The sequence below is a fragment of the Lampris incognitus genome, chromosome 1 (assembly GCF_029633865.1).
Source record: "Lampris incognitus isolate fLamInc1 chromosome 1, fLamInc1.hap2, whole genome shotgun sequence".
Taxonomy (NCBI): domain Eukaryota; kingdom Metazoa; phylum Chordata; class Actinopteri; order Lampriformes; family Lampridae; genus Lampris; species Lampris incognitus.
Window position 1 is genome coordinate 139,771,039 of NC_079211.1, and position 21,026 is coordinate 139,792,064.

Sequence of the window (21,026 nt, forward strand, 5' to 3'; positions counted from 1 at the left end):
GCCAGTCCTCCTCCCGGGTATCCGTGGTGACGGCGGTCGCCACCCAGACGCCGCTCGCTCGGCATCCCCCGCCACCACATTTTCTTTTTATACATCTAAAAATCCATATAATTTTGTAATCCTGTTCCAGTGTTATATCCTTCTCTCACTAAGATGTGTGACTAATATTTTATTTATTTATTTATTTTTTGCGTGGTGGTGCTGGTTGCGTGGGTTGGGTGCTGGGCTGTTCCTGCTCGGCATCCTGCGCATCACAGTCTTCATAAATTTCATAATTCTGTTTATCCTCTTTCAGTGTTGTCGCATGTAAATTGTGTAAACACAACATCCATCGCACGTTGTCCGTCTTGGGAGGGAGATCCCTCCTCTGTTGCTCTCCCTGGGGGGTTCCTTCCTATTTTTTTCCTCCCTGTTAATTTTTTAGGGAGTTGTTCCTTATCCGATGCGAGGGTCTGAGGACAGGATGTTGTGTTGCTGTAAAGCCCCTTGGGGCAACACTTGCAAATTGTGATGCTGGGCTACACAAATAAAACTGCCTTGACTTGAAGGGCAAACGGCAAAAGGACGGGACAGAGTCATAATGTTCACGCTTCACGTGTTACCAAAAAGCTAAAACTTCCGACATAGCGAGGAGACGCGTCTATATCCCACCTGCAGTTACACTCCTGCCCACTAGTCGACGTGCGAAAATAAACAATGTGCTCGGAGAAACAGATGAGAAAATGAATTACTGTTGGCATGGCTACGGCTGGTGCGAGAGAGGTCTGTACTGATACACGATTTAGATTCAATTTAAAAAAAAGAAGGGTTTACAGTCAGCAAAAGCAGCCGGAATTAACTATCGTGCGTCGTGTTCCCTCTAATGGCTGGGTTGGCGACTGATTGACAATTAGCGTTTGATTTTCCACACGACGAGTTATTTTTTTGTGCCTCTGGGTTTTCTCAAACCAGCGCCCTTCCGTGCAGGCGTCTCTGCGGCCGCCGTCGGGTGTCACGCTCACGGTGGTCTATTTAGACGGCGCCGCCGCACGGCTCCGTACCCGGAAGTGGGGGGGGGGGTGAGTCACCGACCGTCACCCGCTGGTCACCATTGACAGCCTGCTGCCTGCTGGGATGAGGCTCGCGGCTCGCAGGGCTTCACGGAGACCTCTGGACATCTGAGAAACCGGAAAGCTCGGCCACGAGTCATCCCGACGCGGCTCAGTTCGATAGTCTTGATTTTCAACATATAAATAACAATTTATAAAAAAAAAATAACGGGGAAAAACGCGCGTCGCCAATATGATGGAAGAAATTGATAGATTTCAAGTCCCGAGCGCCGTGCAGGAGGCGGACATGCAGGCAGAGATGCAGCCCCTCGTAAGTGGAATGTGGATGATCTCTTAACGGAATATGATAGACGACTGTTTTACTTTACGCCAATTACGTTCATGTGCCCGTCCTGTCCTCGTTAGGCCTGTTTGTTTGATCGGTGTAAGAGGCCTACCCCATAGCATATGTTACGGATTCCGTCCATTTCTCCCCAACCCGCCGCGTAGGGTTTGGCGATGTAATACATCGACCCAGCGTGTTGCGATTATTAGGAAACAAATAGAAACGAGAAGGCGACTAACGTGTTTCCCCGTCGGACGGTCGGACGGGGCAGTGCTTGTGTTGGGGTGGGATGCAGGGCCGGCGTTATGTCCGGTGTGCTGCGTAGTGAGCAGCATCCGTCATGTCTGGCGAAAACCGACAGCCCATCTCCCACCTCGCGGCCACAGCCTCAGCATCCGTGTAGCGCCTCGTGCCCTCGTCGTGGACGGCGCTGTTTTATTTGTACGCCCGTGTGTGTGTGTCATCACGCCACGGTCTGTGAGTGTGTGTGATTGTAATGAAGCCAGCGAGGCGTTTGGCTCTGTGTGGTACGTGTGTGGCCCTGCGTTGGGGCCGCACATGACTTCATCTTGCGGTGGGAGTGCGCTGCGTGTGGCGGCACCTGCTCCCCGGGGCACTTTGGAGGAGACCCACAGCCGTCTGCTGTTGATGCGACTGCACAGCAGATCCCCCATCCACCCTAGCAAGGGCGTGGGTTTGGTTTCAGCATTGGTAGGGGCATTTTTTGAATCGTTTGTTGGGACTAACAATGTGCACTCTCACCCCCCCTCCCCAACCAACCTATCACACCCTCGGTAGCAAAACCATGATATGTGGAGCGCTAAGCAGAACTCAGGATCCTGCTCCTCTTCCCCTTAATCCACCCATTCTTCTTCCATCTGGGCTGAGGTACAGCTCCCTCACCTGCAGACGGTTGCTTCTGCCGTTGAAGCTCTAAACTCACTGAACCTCTAAAGTCGTGTGTTGCTGTATTGTTGTCGTCCTGTCCTGTGTGTGTGTCCTGTGGTATGTGTACATGTATTTACTGTATGTGAGGCTCTGCACAAGAGGTGGAAACAAATATCTCTAGTAGGACAATAAAGTATCTATAGTGTGTGTGTGTGTGTGTTATACACACCCAGACACATACACACACAAAGTGTGTAAATGTTACAGACCCACAATCTGCAGAAATGGTGTATTTAATGTTATTCTGCAAGTGCTGCTCCAGTTAGTTTTCCATGGCTGGTTGCACTTGTGAACTGAATTTCAACGAGTTTTAAAGGGAGGTTCCGCCTCCGTCTCATTAGCCTTTTATTACATTGTTTATCCAGCTTTGGCTACCCTTTAATTTATTTATTTACTTATTTTAACGTATTCTTTTAATATTCTTATTGAATCTCTGTATCTCATTTAAATTTTTTTAAACCTTTATGTAAAGCACCCTGAATCATCTTTGGGTATGAAATGTGCGTCATCATAAAAAGGGATCTGATATCAATTTCCCCGTTTTCTGAGAGCGTTTCGCCGTAACGCTACCAACAAGAAAATGTTTGTTCCTAATGTTAAAATGGTGAGGACAAGTTCGAGTGATGAATACAAGTCAGCAAACAATCTAGACCCGAGCTCTGAATCTAAAATTAATTGACTACCATTAGATCTAGATAATAGACTCTGATAGAATCGTTAAACGTGAATCATCTAAACTATGACAAATACCAAGCTCTGCCAATTCCCGGCCGTACACTACAGAAACTACTGCCGTCGCTATTCAACGGGAAACCTGCGAAGCTGCAACGCTGCATAGACCCAACACTGGCGGATGGAAGCGGTTGTGGAGTTAAAACCAAAAAGTCATCTGAGATCCGCAGTCCCTTGACATTGGTCAGGACATGTCCCCACTGTCCGGACCCAAATCTACGCCTATGCACTGTAGACTCCCATTCACAATATGTGTCCCGCGAGTCTCTGCTGTGAGTTTATGGAGCATGTGTGCAGGGCAGGCCTGTATGGTCCTCTACTAAACTGGGCAGAGCTTGGCCTATTGTTGATAAGTTTACTGCACAGACGCCGCTAAAAGAAACGTCTTCAAATGGGGAAATTGTTCCTTGAACGTTTTTATTCACATCTCACAGGCATAGGAGAGTGTGCTGTCCTCTACGCTTTGCAGATGCTGTGTATTCCTGCACGTCATTTGTGTATTCTGTATCTAAACTTGCCTATGTGTGTTCTTATGCTGCCGCATGTGACATCCGGATTTCTCTCTCTCGGGAATTAGTAAAGCGCCATCTCATCGTATCGCCTCTCCTCTCATCATATCTCATATCATAATCTCATCTCGTCTCTTATTTTGAACTATACAAAGTCTTTTCCAGCCTAGGTGGTTCCGTGTGGCTTAAGTGCACATTCATATGCATCTTATCTTTTATTGTCTGTCTTTTCTGGCCTACTCAAGGACCCAGCGTCTTCCACAGCATCAGAGGCAGACTCAGACACCAGAGAGGGGGAGCCAGTCACAATCAATTACAAGCCCTCACCCTTGCAGATGAAAATAGGTGAGCGGAAACCATTAATAATCTGATAATACAAAGAGAGAGAAGCGGAGGAGGAGGAGTGAAACCACATTTGATCTTGAAACAAATATTTTAAAAAAAAACAGAGAAAACAGTCAATTATAAACATATTTATCATGATAGAAAATAAAAGCATGATTAACCCCCCCCCCCCAAGTCAGAGAAGTGACGTAATTTTGGAGATATGTGTTTCCCAATAGACGCAAGACTGAACAAGTTATAGGGCTTGCTTCTTAAAATTCACAGCATCATGAAATAATAACTAATTACTTAACATTGTCTGCCAGGTTGCAAACAGTTCAGTCTCGTTTAGAAGCTGCTACAGGTGTGCAGCGCAGCACAGCCTCAGCTTGTCGTCAGGAAGCTGAGAAACAGTTTTGTCCCATCAAGCATGTGTATTGTAAACCAAGCAGTCGCTGTGCATAACAGGACCGGTTTTGCATGCAGAGGGAGTCCAAGTGAAGACAAATGAAGAACCCAAAATAAAGCCTTGAGATGCAAAGTTGCAAACATCCAAAGAAACCTGTGGAAGTCTTCAAATAATGGGGAACAACCGAGTCTCAGTCAGGATCATCTTGCACTTTTGAGCAAGGTGATTCATATTACTCAGTAGAACGCAAGTATCACATAGGACTTCTGGTAAGGCGTTTAGATGAGCTTTCCCTTGTGACCTTCACCAAAGTCTTACATCCTAACATCAGCTCCTTAAGCAAATATGGATAACGCTGAGTTTGGGTGGCGTGGCGGTCTATTCCGTTGCCTAACAACGTGAGGATTGCTGATTCGAATCCCAGCGTTACCTCCAGCTTTGTTCGGGCTTCCCTACAAACACAATTGGCCGTGTCTGCGGGTGGGAAGCCAGATGTGGGTGCGTGCCCTGGTCGCCGCACTAGTGCCTGCTCTGGTCGGTTGGGGCGCCTGTTTGGGGGAGAGGGGGAACTGGGGGGAATAGCGTGATCCTCCCACTTGCTACGTCCCCCTGGTGAAACTCCTCACTGTCAGGTGAAAAAAAGCAGCTGGGGACTCCACGTGTGTCGGAGGAGGCATGTGGTTGTCCGCAGCACTCCCCAGATCAGCAGAGAGGGTGGAGCAGCGACCGGGACGGCTCGGAAGAGTGGGGTGATTGGCCGGATGCAACTGGGGAGGAAAAGGGGGGGGGGCATGAAACTCTGTGTAGACCTCCGAGATACTGTTGTGTTGAGGCATAGAGTTGGAGATGGGTATAACAAATTTGCTAAAGCATTGAAAGTCCCCAGGAGCACAGTGGGCTCCATCACTGACGCTTCCCATCCAGTCCAATCCTCTGAGCTTAAGAGGATCTGCAAAGAAGAATGGGAGAAACAGCCCAAATCCCGGGGTGGTGAGATGGTAGAGACGTACCAAAGACGACCCGAAGCTGTAATCACTGCCAAAGGCACCAGCACAAAGTGCTGAGTAAAGGGTCTTACCGCTTATGTAAATGAGGTATTTCAGTTTTTAATTTTTAATACATTTGCAAAAATTTCTAAAAAATGAGTTTTGCGTGGTATTGCATGTAGATTGATGGTAAAAAAAATAAATCCATCTTCAGTCAAGTCTGTAACAAAACTAGATGTGGAAGAAGTGAAGGGGTCTGGTTATTTTCTAAAGCTGCAGTATTTAGCTATGTTGGGGAATTTTAATCTATTGTGCTGCTTCAGGCACAATGCAAAGAGATGTGATGGGATTTATTTAGGCTTTAATAATGCAGTTTCAGTGGCACCAGGTTGCTGAGAACTGGTTTGATGTAACGGATCTTAATGATACACCGGGAAAGCATTTCGGCGCCTCTTTTCTATTTTGTCTCAGGGGATTGGAATCGATTGTGTCTTTCAAAAGATAAAGATGTGCAAGGCTCCAGCCAGCACCTCGGATACAAGAAATGAGATCATTACAAAAAAAACAAAAAAAATTTGGTAACACTTTCTATGAAGCTTGCATCCCTATAAGCCCCATAAGCATCTATAACGCCCTATAAGCATAGCTATAAATCATTGCAAGATTCATTATAACCATGTATACGCCCTCACAACACCTCATAACCACCTTTATGATACACTGTCAATTTAAAACGGATTTATGCATTATGAATATGTCATCATTAGCCTGTTTATCTGTCAACTGTCATAATGCATCATAGCCAACTTGTTTTGCTGAAGTTTTGTAGCAATGCATAATAAGACTTCAGTCTACAGCCATAGCCGTTAGTCATTGTAATACACATTATAGGAAAGTATGGGCGTTATAGATGCAATAGATGTTTATAGGGCATTATAGAGCATTATAGATGCTTATAGGGCGTTATAGATGCAAGCTTCATTGAAAGTGTTACCAATTTTCGTGGGGAATTTTTCTCCCCAATTGTACTTGGCCAGCCACCCCACTCTTCCGAGCCGTCCCGGTCGCTGCTCCACCCCTGCTGCCGATCCGGGGAGGGCTGCAGACTACCACATGCCTCCTCCGATACATGTGGAGTCGCCAGCCACTTCTTTTCACCTGACAGTGAGGAGTTTCGCCAGGGGGACGTAGCACATGGGAGGATCATGCTATTCCCCCCAGTTCCCCCTCCACCCCGAACAGGCGCCCCGACCGACCAGAGGAGGCGCTGGTGCAGCGACCAGGACACACCCACATCCGGCTTCCCACCCACAGACACGGCCAATTGTGTCTGTAGGGACGCCTGACCAAGCCAGAGGTAACACAGGGATTCGAACCGGCGATCCTCATGTTGGTAGGTGACGGAATAGACCGCCACGCCACCCGGATTTAGGAATATTTGCTAATTTTTTCAGTTTAAGAACTCTGCTAAGCCACACTCTCAGGAGTTTGGCATATCCAGATGTTTAAAGGTTCAAATCCAGTATTCACATGTACATCGTTGGCTATTGAAAGCGTGACTTTCAGTCTGTATATGTACTATATACTGCATTAGAACTGCAGGATTGTCCAAATAAATTCATCTGATCACAGATCAGCAGTCCAGCGGGATTAAATCAAAGCAGTAAAGAGTTGGACTGCATTAAGGATTCTCATCACAACTCCAAAAAAAAAAAAAGGCATTATCTAATTTACATTTAAAAGTCTTGGGAAAAAAACATGCCATCATGAACATGGAATGCAAAAATGGAGAAACAGTATACTCTGACAGGACTGTACATTTGTATTTATTGTGCCTGTCCATTCAGCCAGGCAGCATCTGAAGCTGGGATAAACGCGTCTGTGCTCTGTGTTCGATGGCCAGTCATTTTGTGATGAAAACAAAAGAAAATGTACGTTTTGATAAGTGGTGCACAAACCTGATGCAGAGTTGTTGTCCCCCCCTCCCCCCAGGTCTCACTCTGAGATTAACCGAGTAAAGTATTATGTTTGATGCAACATGGAAGTGGACCAGACTGTCTGGTCCATTAACACGGAACAGGGAAGCGGAGGGAAAAGACATTTATGTCACAGAAGGAGATTGTTATCTGTCAATGGCATAGGCTTTTAGGACAAAAATGACTTGGTAAAAGGGCGATTCACTTTTTCAGCCTTTGTTTATTTACGGAAAGATGACTAAATCTGCATGCTCTTTTTTTAGCAATGTCTTGCTTCACGTTCATTCGCTTACATGCATTTACTATGGGAAGCTGCTCAGTCCAACTGCAATCTTCTGCTGTTGCGTCCCAGACAGTTTTACTAGAGCGGTTGGGCTTAGCGGTCCTATTTAAAAACAGCTCAGTAGTAGTTACCGAGAGAGCTATTCCCATTCAATCCCTCTTTCTTTACCTCCCTTGTGCAGAGAAACAGAGAGAGCTAGCCAGGAAGGGCTCGCTGAAGAACAGCAACACTGTAGGTAGTCCAGTCAACCAGCAACCCAAGAAGAACAACGTCATGGCCAGAACACGGTGAGAACTACCCAGGGGTCACTGAATAAGCAAGAAAAGCATCAGAAGATGCAAGACTTGCCCCTCTCATCTCCATCGTCTCTTCAACACCCTCATGGTTATGTTTTAGAATTTATAAGAGGGCCAAAATCACTGTTTAAAGGGGTTTTTTGGGGGGGGGGATCCCCCCCCCTTTCTCCCCAATTGTATCCGGCCAATTACCCCATTCTTCCGAGCCGTCCCAGTCACTGCCCCATCCCCTCTATCAATCCGGGGAGGGCTGCAAACTACCACATGCCTCCTCCGATACAAGTGGAGTCGCCAGCCGCTTCTTTTCACGTGACGGTGAGGAGTGTGATGAAGCCAGGGGGACGTAGCATGTGGGAGGATCATGCATGCTATTCCCCCCAGTTCTCCCTCCCCCCCAAACAGGCGCCCCAACAGACCAGAGGAGGCGCCAGTGCAATAAGCTAATTTGACCTTCTCATTTCCAGGCCAAAAATAAAGAGCGTTTTGCTTAGCCACCGAAAGTTATTTCCATTTGATGCATGGACGGCGTGACGTTCCCTGACAACAACTGTTTAGTTGGTGCATCTTTCAGATTGTATGACCTCGAATAAACTTTTTTTTTTTCTTCTGTGGGCTGTAATGGAAAGAGTTGCTGTTCTCATTTGTAGGGGGGTGTTTCTGCCACCAGTGAGGTTGCAAAGATATCCAAAAATTCATTTTGTGACTTCATGTTTTCTACGTCTTTGTTGGAGACGGTGCCTGCTTTTGTTGTTGTTGTTGTCGTTTTTCGAGCCAGGCTGCTCTCATGGCCTATTACCTTTCTTTTATCATCACTCCTTTTCATATTTTTTTGTCCTCCCCATTAACACCCCCATCCTCTTCCCTCCTCATCTTACCTGTCAGATTCTCCCTTTGCTTTTGCTCCACTCTCTTTTTTTCCCACTGTTTTCATTTCACTCTCTAATTTCTTTATTTTCAGGTTGGTAGTACCCAACAAAGGTTATTCCTCCTTAGACCAGAGCCCAGATGAGAAGCCCCTAGTGGCCCTAGACACAGACAGGTGAAGAAAGAAACACACACACACACACAGACACACACACACAGACACACACAATCCCCTCATTCTGTTTCTCATTGGTCTTGTCTATTAGTTTTCTCTGCAGCAGAAATGAGCACACACGCACATAAACATGTCGACACATAAACAGAACAACAACTCTTTGCTTCTGTGTTTCAGCGATGATGACTTCGACATGTCTAGATACTCATCGTCGGGATACTCCTCAGCCGAGGTGAGATGTGTAAGGGAGCAGGTACCTATGCATTCTGGGTAACAGCACTTGCACGCATGCGTATTCACCTTACTGCCCCCCCCCCCACGAACACACTCTCATAACCACTCACCCCCATCCTCCGCTCCTCCAGGAGTAACGTGAAACCCACTTCAGTGTTTTTCGTTTGCGTTAGCTCCGCTGGGCAAACGCACCCCCGAGCGATCGCACGATCTGTGGACATATGTTAACGATTGAACGTGAACCAGAATCAAAACAGTGTTAAATGTCACATCTGGTTTTCCAGTCCTGCTAATGAGATTTTCATGTCTGTTGCCAGCCATAGCAGCCATACTGCATCTAATCTGCCCCCTTTGTGTTGCCCCGAAGTCCTCTCTCCAACTGTGTTCTGGATGGTAAACATGGCGTGTATTTACATACGTTCCCATGCTGTTGATGCCGTTGTGAAAATGCTCCGATTGATTTAAATGCCAAGTAATTAGAACGCAGGAGTGGCGTACCAGCCATAGTATTGTGACAAATTGAGACAATGTTGAATATGACACTTAAAAAGGGCACTAAATATTAATGCTACAATTAAAGTGAGGCTGTTATGAAGTTGGGCGGTATCCATTTTTTCATACCACCAAACAGTTCCTTGATATACCAGGGTATACCGTATCACCAGATTTAAACATGTAAATCAATGAAAAATAAATAGATAGGGCGTCCGGGTAGCATTGCAGTCTATTCCGTTGCCTACCAACATGGGGATCGCCGGTTCGAATCCCCGTGTTGCCTCCGGCTTTGTCGGGCGTCCCTACAGAAACAATTGGCTGTGTCTGCAGGTGGGAAGCTGGATGTGGATGTGTGTCCTGGTCGCTGCACTAGCACCTCCTCTGGTCAGTCAGGGCGCCTGTTCGGGGGGGAGGGGGAACTGGGGAGGGGGGCAGCGTGATCCTCCCACGCGCTATGTCCCCCTGGCGAAACTCCCCACTGTCAGGTGAAAAGAAGCGACTGGCAACTCCACATGTATCGGAGGAGAAGTGGTAGTCTGCAGCCCTCCCTAGATCGGCAGAGGGTATGGAGCAGAGAGCGGGATGGCTCGGAAGAGTGGGGTCATTGGATGGGGAGAAAAAGGGGGGTGGGGGGACATTTGGAATGGCGATCTAGGAAAAGAATTTCTAAAACTGCTGGGATAGGCTCCAGCATTCCCGCGACCCCAATTGGGATAAGCAGCTTGGATAATGGATGGGTGGATGGACGGATCAAGTGTTTGGATAATGGCATTAAATGAAGATTTGCCCAGCGAGAGGAATGATACCATTTCCTGGCTATATTGCCACCATGCCAGCACAAGTTTTTCCATTGCACGCTGTCCTGTTTGTAGGCTATTGTTTTTTTGTTGTTTTTGCCAAAGTGCCTGTTGGCTGTGAGGGTTCAAGCGGAAATGTACACAGAAAGTGAAACATTTGTAATTTCCTGACCAAGTAGGCAGGATTGCAGTTATAAGCTGTGAAATTACCAATATAATTAATTAGCCTATAGTTTATTCAGTAGATGCGGCATAGAAATGTTATGTCGGTGTTGAAATGAATACGGTCGTCATTTTTAAATACTCTGGGTTACCGTACTACCGTTATGCCACCCAACGCTTGGCTGTTCATCACAGTTTTCACATGGCATGACAACAGTCACTTGTTTTTAATATGTCTATGGCCGCTTACTTTATTTGTACATAAAACCTTCTCATCTCTACGGTGTCTGTTGTATGTGAGCAGAGCTTAAAACTGTTGGAGCAACCTTAAAAGTAGATTAGTGGAAGAAGGAAGTAATTGATTTACCTGAGGGCCAGTGGGAGGAAATAAGTCACATTTTAGTCATCAGATTATTTATGTATTACAGACATATTGTGTAAGCATGAAAGATTTAGAGAAAATAAAACTATTAATGGAATTTTGTTTTCTTCAGATAAGTTAACATTTACATATGAGAGGGAAGGGAAGTGATTTAGTTATTGTATTTGATGCAATCATGAACACTTTTTCCCCAACAGTATTTTAAATAACGATTCTTACAAACAATAGTAGCTGTTCACAGGGGGTTGAATCAGTTCATCTGGACGCAACGTTTATTGGGAGATACTTTTCATCACTCATCTAAGTGACCTCTTCAGTCTAAACTGACTGCAGGTGTCCGCACCCTTATAAACAATACAGTGGCACAACAACCGAAACCAACGATTGGTTTCATATATAAATTGCTGTGACCATTAACTTGCGTTACAATGGCCATGTGTACTATTCACAAAGGATTTGGGAATGTTTGCAGTCATAACATTGTAAGATGGCAACAGATGTGTTCTTAGCCCCCCCCGGTTCAGTTATGGTCGTTCCCTCTTCACATAGATGGCGTCTTTGACTCACTGTTCAAACCAGCATTCCTCCCTATCAAGGATGTGCACATCCTCATCCTTGAAAGAGTGGCCACTGGCCTGTAGATGGTTGCAGACTGCGGAGTCCTGGCCTGACGTGTTAGCTCTCCTGTGTTGTGCCATCCTCTTGGCCAGCGTCTGTTTTGTTTCTCCAGTGTACAAGTCATGGCAATCCTCCTGGCACTTAACAGTGTACACTATATTGCTCTGTTTGTGCCGGAGGACCCAATCCTTGGGATGGACCAATTTCTAGCACGGCATGTTCCTACACTCCCGCCACACACAGAATCACAGCAGGTTTATGCTGTTGTCCTTCTCCTCTCTTCGATTGACTGGTGCACTGTTTGGGCATCTTCCTGGTTTTGACAAACACCCAGTTAGGATAACCACACTTAACCAGGGCCTGTTTAATGTTGGATTTCTCCCCTTCCCTGGCTGCTGTCAGTGGGGACGTTGTCAGCTCGGTGGTACAGCGTCCTGATGACTCCTAATTTGTGCTCCAGTGGATGATGAGAGTCAAACCTTAAGTACTGATCAGTATTTGTTGGTTTTACAGTAAACATCAACAATCAAATGTCCCCATCTCCAACTGCAATATCACAGTCTAAGAAGGCTAACCTGTCATTTTTCACTTCCTCCCTGGTGAACTTGATGTGGTTGTCCACAGAGTTAATCTGAACTAATGGCTAGGTGGTGTCCCTGGAGAGGACATCAGAGCCTCTTTTCCACTTCCTTCATATACAAGTTGGCCAATATAGGTGAGACTGGGGAACCCATAGCACACCCATGCTTCTGCCTGTAATACTGCCCCCTGTATGTGACGTATTTGGACTGAAGACACAGCTTCAGGAGCAGACACACTTGGTCAGTGTTAAGAGTGGTCCTATTGCTAGAGGTGGGGTCATGTTATAATTTCATACGGATTACCTCCACTGCTTCATCAACAGGAACGCACGTGAAGAGAGACTTAACATCATAAGAGACCATTGTTTCATCCCCCTCCATAGTGATGCCCCTCACCTTATCCACAAAATCTATAGTGTTCTGAATGTGATGTTCATTACTGCCTACCAACAGGTTAAGACTAGATGCAAGAAACTTAAGAGATGTTATAGGCCACTGAGTTAATAATACAAACAAGAGGCCGTAATGGCACATCCTGTCTATGTATTTTAGGTAAACCGTACAGATTAGATGTAGCTTCCCCTGGGTATAATCTGTGGTACAAAATTCTGTCACTAGCATTGTCCCGTTCTAACAGCTTCAGACAATCTATCACCCTTTTCTTAGATCCACTGCCTGGATCTCGTTTCAGGGGCTCATAAGTATTCATGTCGCTAAATAACTCCATAATGTTCTCATGATAGTCTGTCTGGTCTAATATAACAGTGCATCTGCCTTTGTCCGCTGGAAGGATGATGATGTTATTGTCCTTATTGAGATTCGTGATTGCATTCCTTTCGTCTCTGCTGATGTTGGATGGTGGTGCCACAGCAAATTAAATTTCAGGACGTACCACATTTCACCGACCACATTAACTCTGTGGACAACCACATCCAAGTTCACCAGGGAGGATGTGAAAAATGACAGGTCAGCCTTCTTAGACTGTGAAATTCAAATGGTGATGGGAGACATTTGGTTGTTAATGTTTACCGTAAACCAACACATGCTGATCAGTACTTAAAGTTTGACTCTCATCATCCACTGGAGCACAAACTAGGAGTCATCAGGACACTTTACCACCAAGCTGACAACGTCCCCACTGACACAGCAGTCAGGGAAGGGGAGGAATCCCACATTAAACAGCTCCTGGTTAAGTGTAGTTATCCTAACTGGGCATTTGTCAAAGTCAGGAAGACACCCAAACAGTGCACCAGTCAATCGAAGAGAGAAGAAGGACAACAGCTGTCTTAAGCGTAAACCAGTGGTGATTTCGTAAGTGGTGGGAGTGTAGGAACAGTTGAGACGCATATTTCCCAAACATCGCATCTCAGTTGCTTTCAAATCCCAAAACATGCCGCCCCAGAAATTGGTCCACCCCAAGGATCGGGTCCCCCGGCACAAACAGCAATATAGTGTACCCTGTTAAGTGCCAGGAGGATTGCCGTGACTTGTACATTGGGGAAACTAAACAGACGCCGGCCAAGAGAATGGCACAACACAGAAGAGCTAATGCGTCAGACCAGAACTCCAGTCTACACCCATCTACAGGCCAGTGGCCACTCTTTCAAGGATGAGGATGTGCACATATTTGATAGGGAAGAACGCTGGTTTGAATGGGGAGTCAAAGAGGCCATCTATGTGAAAAGGGAATGACCATCCCTGAACCGAGGGGGGGTAAGAGTACATCTGTTGCCATCTTACAATGCTGTGATTGCAAATATTCCCCAATCCTCTAGGAATAGTACACATGGCCATTGTAATTCTAGTTAATGGTCACGCCCATATTTGCATATGAAACTGATCGTTGGTTTTGGTCGTTATGCCACTGTATTGTTTATAAGGGTTGGGATACCTGCAGTTAGTTTAGACTGAAGAAGTCACTTTGAGGCTTTGACCGATTGTCGAATCTCGGATCCAGGAGGACCAATGCGGATTCCATCCTGGCCGTGGAACAACGGACCAACTGTACCCTTGCGGAAGTGCTGAGTGAGGCATGGGAATTTGGCCAGCCAGTCTATGTGTGTTTTGTGGCCTTTGAGAAGGCTTATGGCCGTGTACCCTGGGGAATTCTGTGGGGGGGGGGGGGGGTACTGCGGGAGTATGGGGTACCGGGGCAGTTGCTACAAGCCATCCAGTCCTTGTATAACCAAAGTGAGAGCTGTGTCCGTATTCTCAGCACAAAGTCAAACATGTTTTCCATGGTTGTTGGACTTCACCAAGGTTCTCCTTTGTCTCCGATTCCGTTTGTGATATTCATGGACAGGATCTCAAGGTGCAGCCAAGGTGTGGAGTGTTGTCCATTTTGGGAACCTCAGAATTGCATCTCTGCTTTTCGCAGATGATGTGGTTTTGTTGGCTTCATCAGAACGCGACCTCCAGCACGCACTGGGGCGGTTTGCAGCTGAGTGTGAAATGGCCAGGATGAGAGTCAGCACCTCCAAGTCTGAGCCCATGGTTCTCTATCGGAAAATGGTGAATTGCTCCCTCAGGGTTGGGGATGAGTTGTTGCGTCAGGTGAAGGAGTTCAAGTATCTCAGGGTCATTTTCACAAGTGAGTAGGATGGAGCGGGAGATTGACAGGTGGATTGGTGCAGCGTCAGCAGTAATGCGGACATTGTACCGGACCATTGTGGTGAAGAGGGAGCTGAGCCAGAAGGCAAAGCTCTCAATTTACCAGTCAATCATTGTTCCAACCCTCACCTATGGTCATGAGCTTTGGGTAGTCACCAAAAGGGTGTGATCGTGGATACAAGCAGCTGAAATGAGGTGTCTGGGCTCAGCCTTAGAGATAGGGTGAGGAGCTCGGACACCCAGAGGGAGCTTGGAGTAGAGCCGCTGCTCCTTTGTGTCGAAAGGAGACAGTTGAAGTGGTTCGGGCATCTTATTCTAAGTCGCTTTGGATAAAAGCGTTGGCTAAATGACTGTAATGTAATGTAATGTACTGTAATGATTAGGATGCCTCCTGGGCGCCTTCCTTTGGAGGTTTTCCGGGCACGTCCAACTGGGAGAAGACCCAAGGGTAGACCCAGAACTCACTGAAAGGACTACATGTCCAATCTGGCCTGGGAATGCCTTGGGACCCCCAGGAGGACCTGGAGGCCATTGCTGGGGAGAGGGGCATCTGGAGTGCCCTACTTAGCTTGCTGCCACCGCGACCTGACCTCGGAGAAGTGGCTGATGATGAATGAATGAATGAATGGAAAAAGGTCACTTAGATGAGTGATGAAATGTATCTGTCAATAAACATTGTGTCCAGGTGAACTGATTAAACCTTCTGTGATTTCCTTACCTGGGTTTTTGAGCATGCATAAAGACAAATTGTAGCAGTAACTTCATCATTGTTGCCACTGTATTATTTACCAAGTCTAAGACGAGGTCAGCGTTACTTCCTAAACGCTACATCTGACAAAACATTAATCTGTCATGTACCAATAAATCCACAATCACCGATAATAATAATGATTATGATGATGATGATGGTGATCATCATCATCATCTATCGTAAACAGTAGTAGTAATGATAGTAGTAATTTTAGTAGTGGTGGAAGTAGTGATTGGAGAATAGGAGGAGGAGGAGGAAAATACCTTAAACTTTAACGTCTGTGATTTCCCCTTGGCCGTATGATATATCTGGCTGTCTTGATATGTCCACCAATCCTCTGCTTTTCTTCTCATTCCATCCACCTCTCCACTTTTTGCTTTCTTTGGCCCACTACAGCAAATCAACCAGGACCTGAACATTCAGCTGCTGAAGGACGGCTACCGTCTAGACGAGATCCCGGATGATGAAGATCTGGATCTGATCCCGCCCAAATCCGTCAACCCCACCTGCATGTGCTGCCAGGCAACCTCATCTACTGCCTGTCAAATACAGTAACCCTACCCTTCGACCCCTCCCCCCAGCTCCCTGCCCCCTCCAGTTGCCACACAACATAACCCCGAACCCTCATCTGCTGTGAGTTTACTTCACCACCAGGGCGGTGACAAAGAGGCATTGTTAGAGTGTTGAGACAGTTAGATTACCATAATGATGAAGAAAAAAAAAGATTTAAAAACAATAATCAACTTAACTTACAGAAATGTCAACTCAAATCCAGGAGAATACATGTGACGGAATCTAAAAATACACGAGATATGTTTGAATCTTAAATTGCGACTAACAGTGATGGTTTCCTCCTATGGTAGGACATGCACTTCTGTTGCGAGGGAGGCTGACTCACCTCCGCTAATCTCGAGACAATATGACACAACAAGAATGAGTTGACATGAGCAGAAACACAACAAAAGGTCCGTTGATGCAAAAATAGTGATTTTCATGTCCCGAAAGAATAAGAAATATTATCGTAACCGCTGCTGATTTAGCTCCTCTGCTTATCTGAATTCTAGATTGTATTTATTACATTTTTATTCTAAATATATTTTGTAGTTATTAATTTATTGCTTACTTTTTTAAACTGAAGGATTAGTATGATCAAATGTGATGAAGTGAAGACATTTGAAAATTGGACTGTGGTCGTAGTATCCCAAATAGAAAATATCTGGTACTGTATTCATGGTACTTATACAGGGTTGTCATGTAGCACAGGCCAGGTCTTTGCACTCTTTCACCCCACTTTCTAACTCTCTCACCCACCCATTCACTTCCTTTACCCTACTGGCTTGAGATACTTGATGGTTTGGTTTTTAGGGATGAATGTATAAACACAAATGGCAGAGGAACAAAAGATGCATGAAGAGCACCAGATTGTGGAGTTATTGTAAGTAGCCTGTTGCGTACCTGAATCGGCTCTCCGCTTACCCATAACAACTGTGTAAAAGGCAATCTACTATTTTGACACCATGTTAACTTTTGTTGTTTTTTTAATTTCTCATTGTTGCACCATTTCATTTTGCTTTCAGGGTTTTATCGGTATGCTCTTTCCCGAAAAATAGTGGGTGACAGTGTCTTATCTGAAATGAACTGTGTCAAAGGGGAAGACGACATATCGCTGCACTGTTTCTCTGACACAAAATGCTCAAGTGATCCCCCCCCATATTTATTTAGGCCGAAGGGACTCGGTGACAGGGCTCGAGATGTTCCATGTTGCTGTTCTTGCTTTAGCTAGCTTTTACAATACAGCAGCCCATTATTGTGTTACACTGCTATTCCCAACATTTCCATCTCAAATTTCACAGAACCTGCTGGTCCACCGTATGCAGCTACCATCCAATCTCAGCAGGACAAGAGGTGGCATGGAGCATAAAAATACAATTAAAATTGCAATTAAATAAAATGAAGGAGCACACAGGTTCAGATGTGATTGAGTTTCCCTCATTGCTGTCTTTCTATTTCACACACATGCACACACACATGCATGCATGCATACAAATACAGACACACATTGCCAACATAAAGAGTGTCATTTTTGTTGTCTTTTTACCAATTGGCTGGGGGAAAAAAATGTTTCGCATTCACAGCATTCATCATTAAATCGGGACACCAGTGTCGTTCCTTTACAACAAGCATTCTCCATCAGCCCCACTTACATTGGTTGACTATTTACAATTAGAGTATGCCTTAAGTACAGAGACGTTTAAAGGAAATGTGTATATTTATTGCCATCCTGGTGACTTAATTTATTTGAACGAGCATTTGCTGACTATGAAGGTATGCATTTTTTTAACATTTAGACACGGGTGATACTTGTTTTCTTCTGGTTTTTTCATTTTTGTTTTTAATGATTTTGTTATATGGTAAACACTTCCATTCCAGTATTTAACAACGTTATTGTTATGTGTTGTGTATGAAGTCAATAAACACAAAGCAAACTGAACACTCCCTCGTCTCGTCTCTCCTGCATTTGTGATCGCCATCGTCAACTATTACAGCAGTCAAACACCATTTCTTCTTTGTTTTGCTTGTCTGAAACTTCTGCCTAGCAGTAAAAATACACAGATAATGGTTTTCTCCAATCTGAAAGCAGAAAGAAAAGGGGGATCGCTTACATAAACTCTTTTCAGTCGAAACGATTACCTAGATCAGTGGTACTCACTAATTTTCTTAGGAGAGCCACTTATGAGTAAGACCATTCCTCAAAGAGCCACAGAGCTTGCCAAACATTTCCCAAATACAAAGCTACACGCATAGGCTATACGTCTACCCATGACCCCACGCTGTTACGTAGCCTACGTTCTTTGACGTATCTTCAGTATGCTGCCATCTGCTGGATAATTCACTTCAATGCGCTAAAACAGGACACAAACGGAACCTATAGAAGTATGTTATAGCTGTGTTCTTATTGTCATCAGTGGATCTATATGAGTCACAAAACAAAGTCTCACGAGTCGCGTAAAGAGTAACACTGACCTAGATGATACATGTATTTTTTAACGACATGGTCCCAAATCGTCCCAAGAAGCCGAAACTAAACGTGAGGTTCTTTTGCAGGAATAACCTGTTCCTCTTGTTCTGTCAGGGAGGTTATGGTGTCGGCGTCTCTTGCTTTCTGTGTCAGATTTTAGCGATGTAGCCTACATGCATGCTCCCTCGTGCAGTTAGGATGCTGGCTGTATCAAAGAAAACTGAATCAGCTCATTTGGACACGTTTTTATCAGTGACTTCTTCAGTCTAAACTGAGTGCAGGTGTCCCCGACCTTATAATCAATACAGGATGGAGATACCTGCAGGCAGTTGAGACCGAAGAAGTCACCGAGATGAGTGATGAAATGTTTCTCCCAATTAACGTGTCCAGATGAACTGGATGAACTGATTCAGCTTTGTGATTTCCTTACCCGGATTATTGAGCACGCGTCGAGGCGACGCTGGACACAGCGTGCCGTTGTGTGTCCGATTCCCGAGTTTAAGGGTGGAGGTTATAACTGTTCTCTGAAAGCTGGGAGCCTTTCGACTAGCTTTTACTATGCACTTCACGAACCAGGAACAACGTGTCGTTTCTTACATGTACTTGCGTACACAAAGAAACGACCTTTCGTTTCCCCCGGCCCACAGTGGTGCAAGACAAAAGACAAAAAACACACATCCAAAATTTCCCAAAAACGACACCAACAAAAACATCCAAAATCAGAAAACAAAGCAACAAAAAAAAACAACATAGTGTAACCAATTATTTACTTGCCCAGTGCGGAATTCGATACGAGGTGTACTGCACCACAAGGCGACGTCGCTAACCGCTCGGCTAAAGCGTCAGACCCGTTAGGTAGGGGCTAACGTGTCTTAATAGTAGTTTACAATAGTTAACAACAAAGTCCAAAAAAAATTCCTCTGTCCAGAGAACGAACTCCAGCCGGGATGACTGTCCGGAACCGGCGGTCTGCATGGGCTAGCAGTTAGCTTAGCCTGCGCCGCTTCCGCGTCCCGTCAGACCGCCCTCGGTGTTTCCTCTTCGGGCACAGTTCCAGGCAGGGCCGTGATCCTCGGGCCCACCGGGAGCGGACGACCAGGCTCCCTCGGGCGATCCAACGCCAGCTCTCCAAGCCAGACACCTTCGACACACCTCCCCCGCACGCCACACAACCACAGACGCGGACAAAAACACGGCACAGTCGACGCTAGGCGAGGCCGCCGCCGGACCGCCTCGGTGGCCCCTCTAGGGCGGCGCTCCGGACAGGGCTGTGGTCCCTGGGCCCACAGAACGCCGCGGACCAAGCTCTCTCAGCCGATCCAACGCCAGCTCTCCCAGCCATTAAACGGAAAAAACCCAAAATAAATAATCGACGATCAAAACAAAAACTTCACACGATGGCACCAACTTAGACGTGGACAAAGACGCTGCCGCACACGTGAGTTGGCGCCGCCATCTTCCCACACCTCCACACAGGGGCGTAACGAATCAGCACCGGGCCCTAACGCGAGCTGGTCAAAGCGGGCCCGGTAGTGATGGTTCGGATCACCATGACGCGCACCTCTAAACACACATGAGAGCATAACGGTGACGGCGCACCAATACACAGGCCCACAGAAACACTATGGTGACGGCGCACCGACACGTATATAAGCAACGCGCCCTGACAAGTCAAATAAATAATAACTTAGTTCTACTTACATCATAGGCGCACTCTCTCCCGGCTTGTCGCTGTGCGAAGTCGTCAATTAAACCATTAAGATCCAGTCGGCGGACACGAGCCTTCTCAGCTGAGAGGGTGGCGAGTCCAGACGAACGGGCTCGTCCCGTTGGCTCCTCAGACACCACCTGACGAGCTTCCGTTTAGAAAATGATCGGTCTGCAGTTGCAGCAGTCACCGGAAGTGTTAAGAAAAGTAGTAAAACTGTACCGACTTCCCCAAAGCTCGCAGCGACGCCGTTGTTGTCCACGATCAACATGTCGGCTCGTTGCTGTTTCGACGTTTGAGATATTTTCTCTTAAACGAGCACGGAATGACACGAGTTGCGTTGGAAACGCTTAAGTGATGTCATTTTTGTAAATATCACACAACTTGCCTGCTCAAAAAGTTGATTTATCGTGTTTCATAGCTTATAGATTGCTACAGACTGCTTTATGTAAAAGCCATAACGGAGAACGCCCATGTAACTGGTTATTTTCTTGCCCGGTGCGGAATTTGATACGGCGTGTATTGCACCACAAAGCGACATCACTAACCGCTCGGCTAAAGGGTCCGATCCGTTAGCTAGGGGCTAACGTGTCTTGTTAGTAGTTTACACCTATTTGCGGGTATATTATGGCTCGCTCCACGGGCCCATTCACTTCCGTGGGCGGGGCCTATCATCGCGGGCCCCTATGTAGCTGCATACCCTGCATATATGGTAGTTCCGCCTCTCCACGCACGTGTTTGTCGTGTATCTAATAGCTTTGGATTTTTGTCATTTTTACATATCACTTGTTTT

The 21,026-nt window shown here is 46.0% G+C and overlaps 1 protein-coding gene across 1 annotated transcript; it reads left to right on the forward strand.

Moving 5' to 3' along the window:
* Positions 1-1,127: 1,127 nt before the first annotated feature.
* Positions 1,128-16,076, forward strand: fam219ab (family with sequence similarity 219 member Ab). Its single transcript, XM_056292984.1, has 6 exons — positions 1,128-1,359; positions 3,809-3,908; positions 7,723-7,828; positions 8,796-8,876; positions 9,054-9,108; positions 15,903-16,076. Exons 1-6 carry the CDS (start codon positions 1,282-1,284, stop codon positions 16,059-16,061), a joined length of 579 nt encoding a protein of 192 aa, XP_056148959.1. The 5' UTR covers positions 1,128-1,281; the 3' UTR covers positions 16,062-16,076.
* Positions 16,077-21,026: the final 4,950 nt, after the last annotated feature.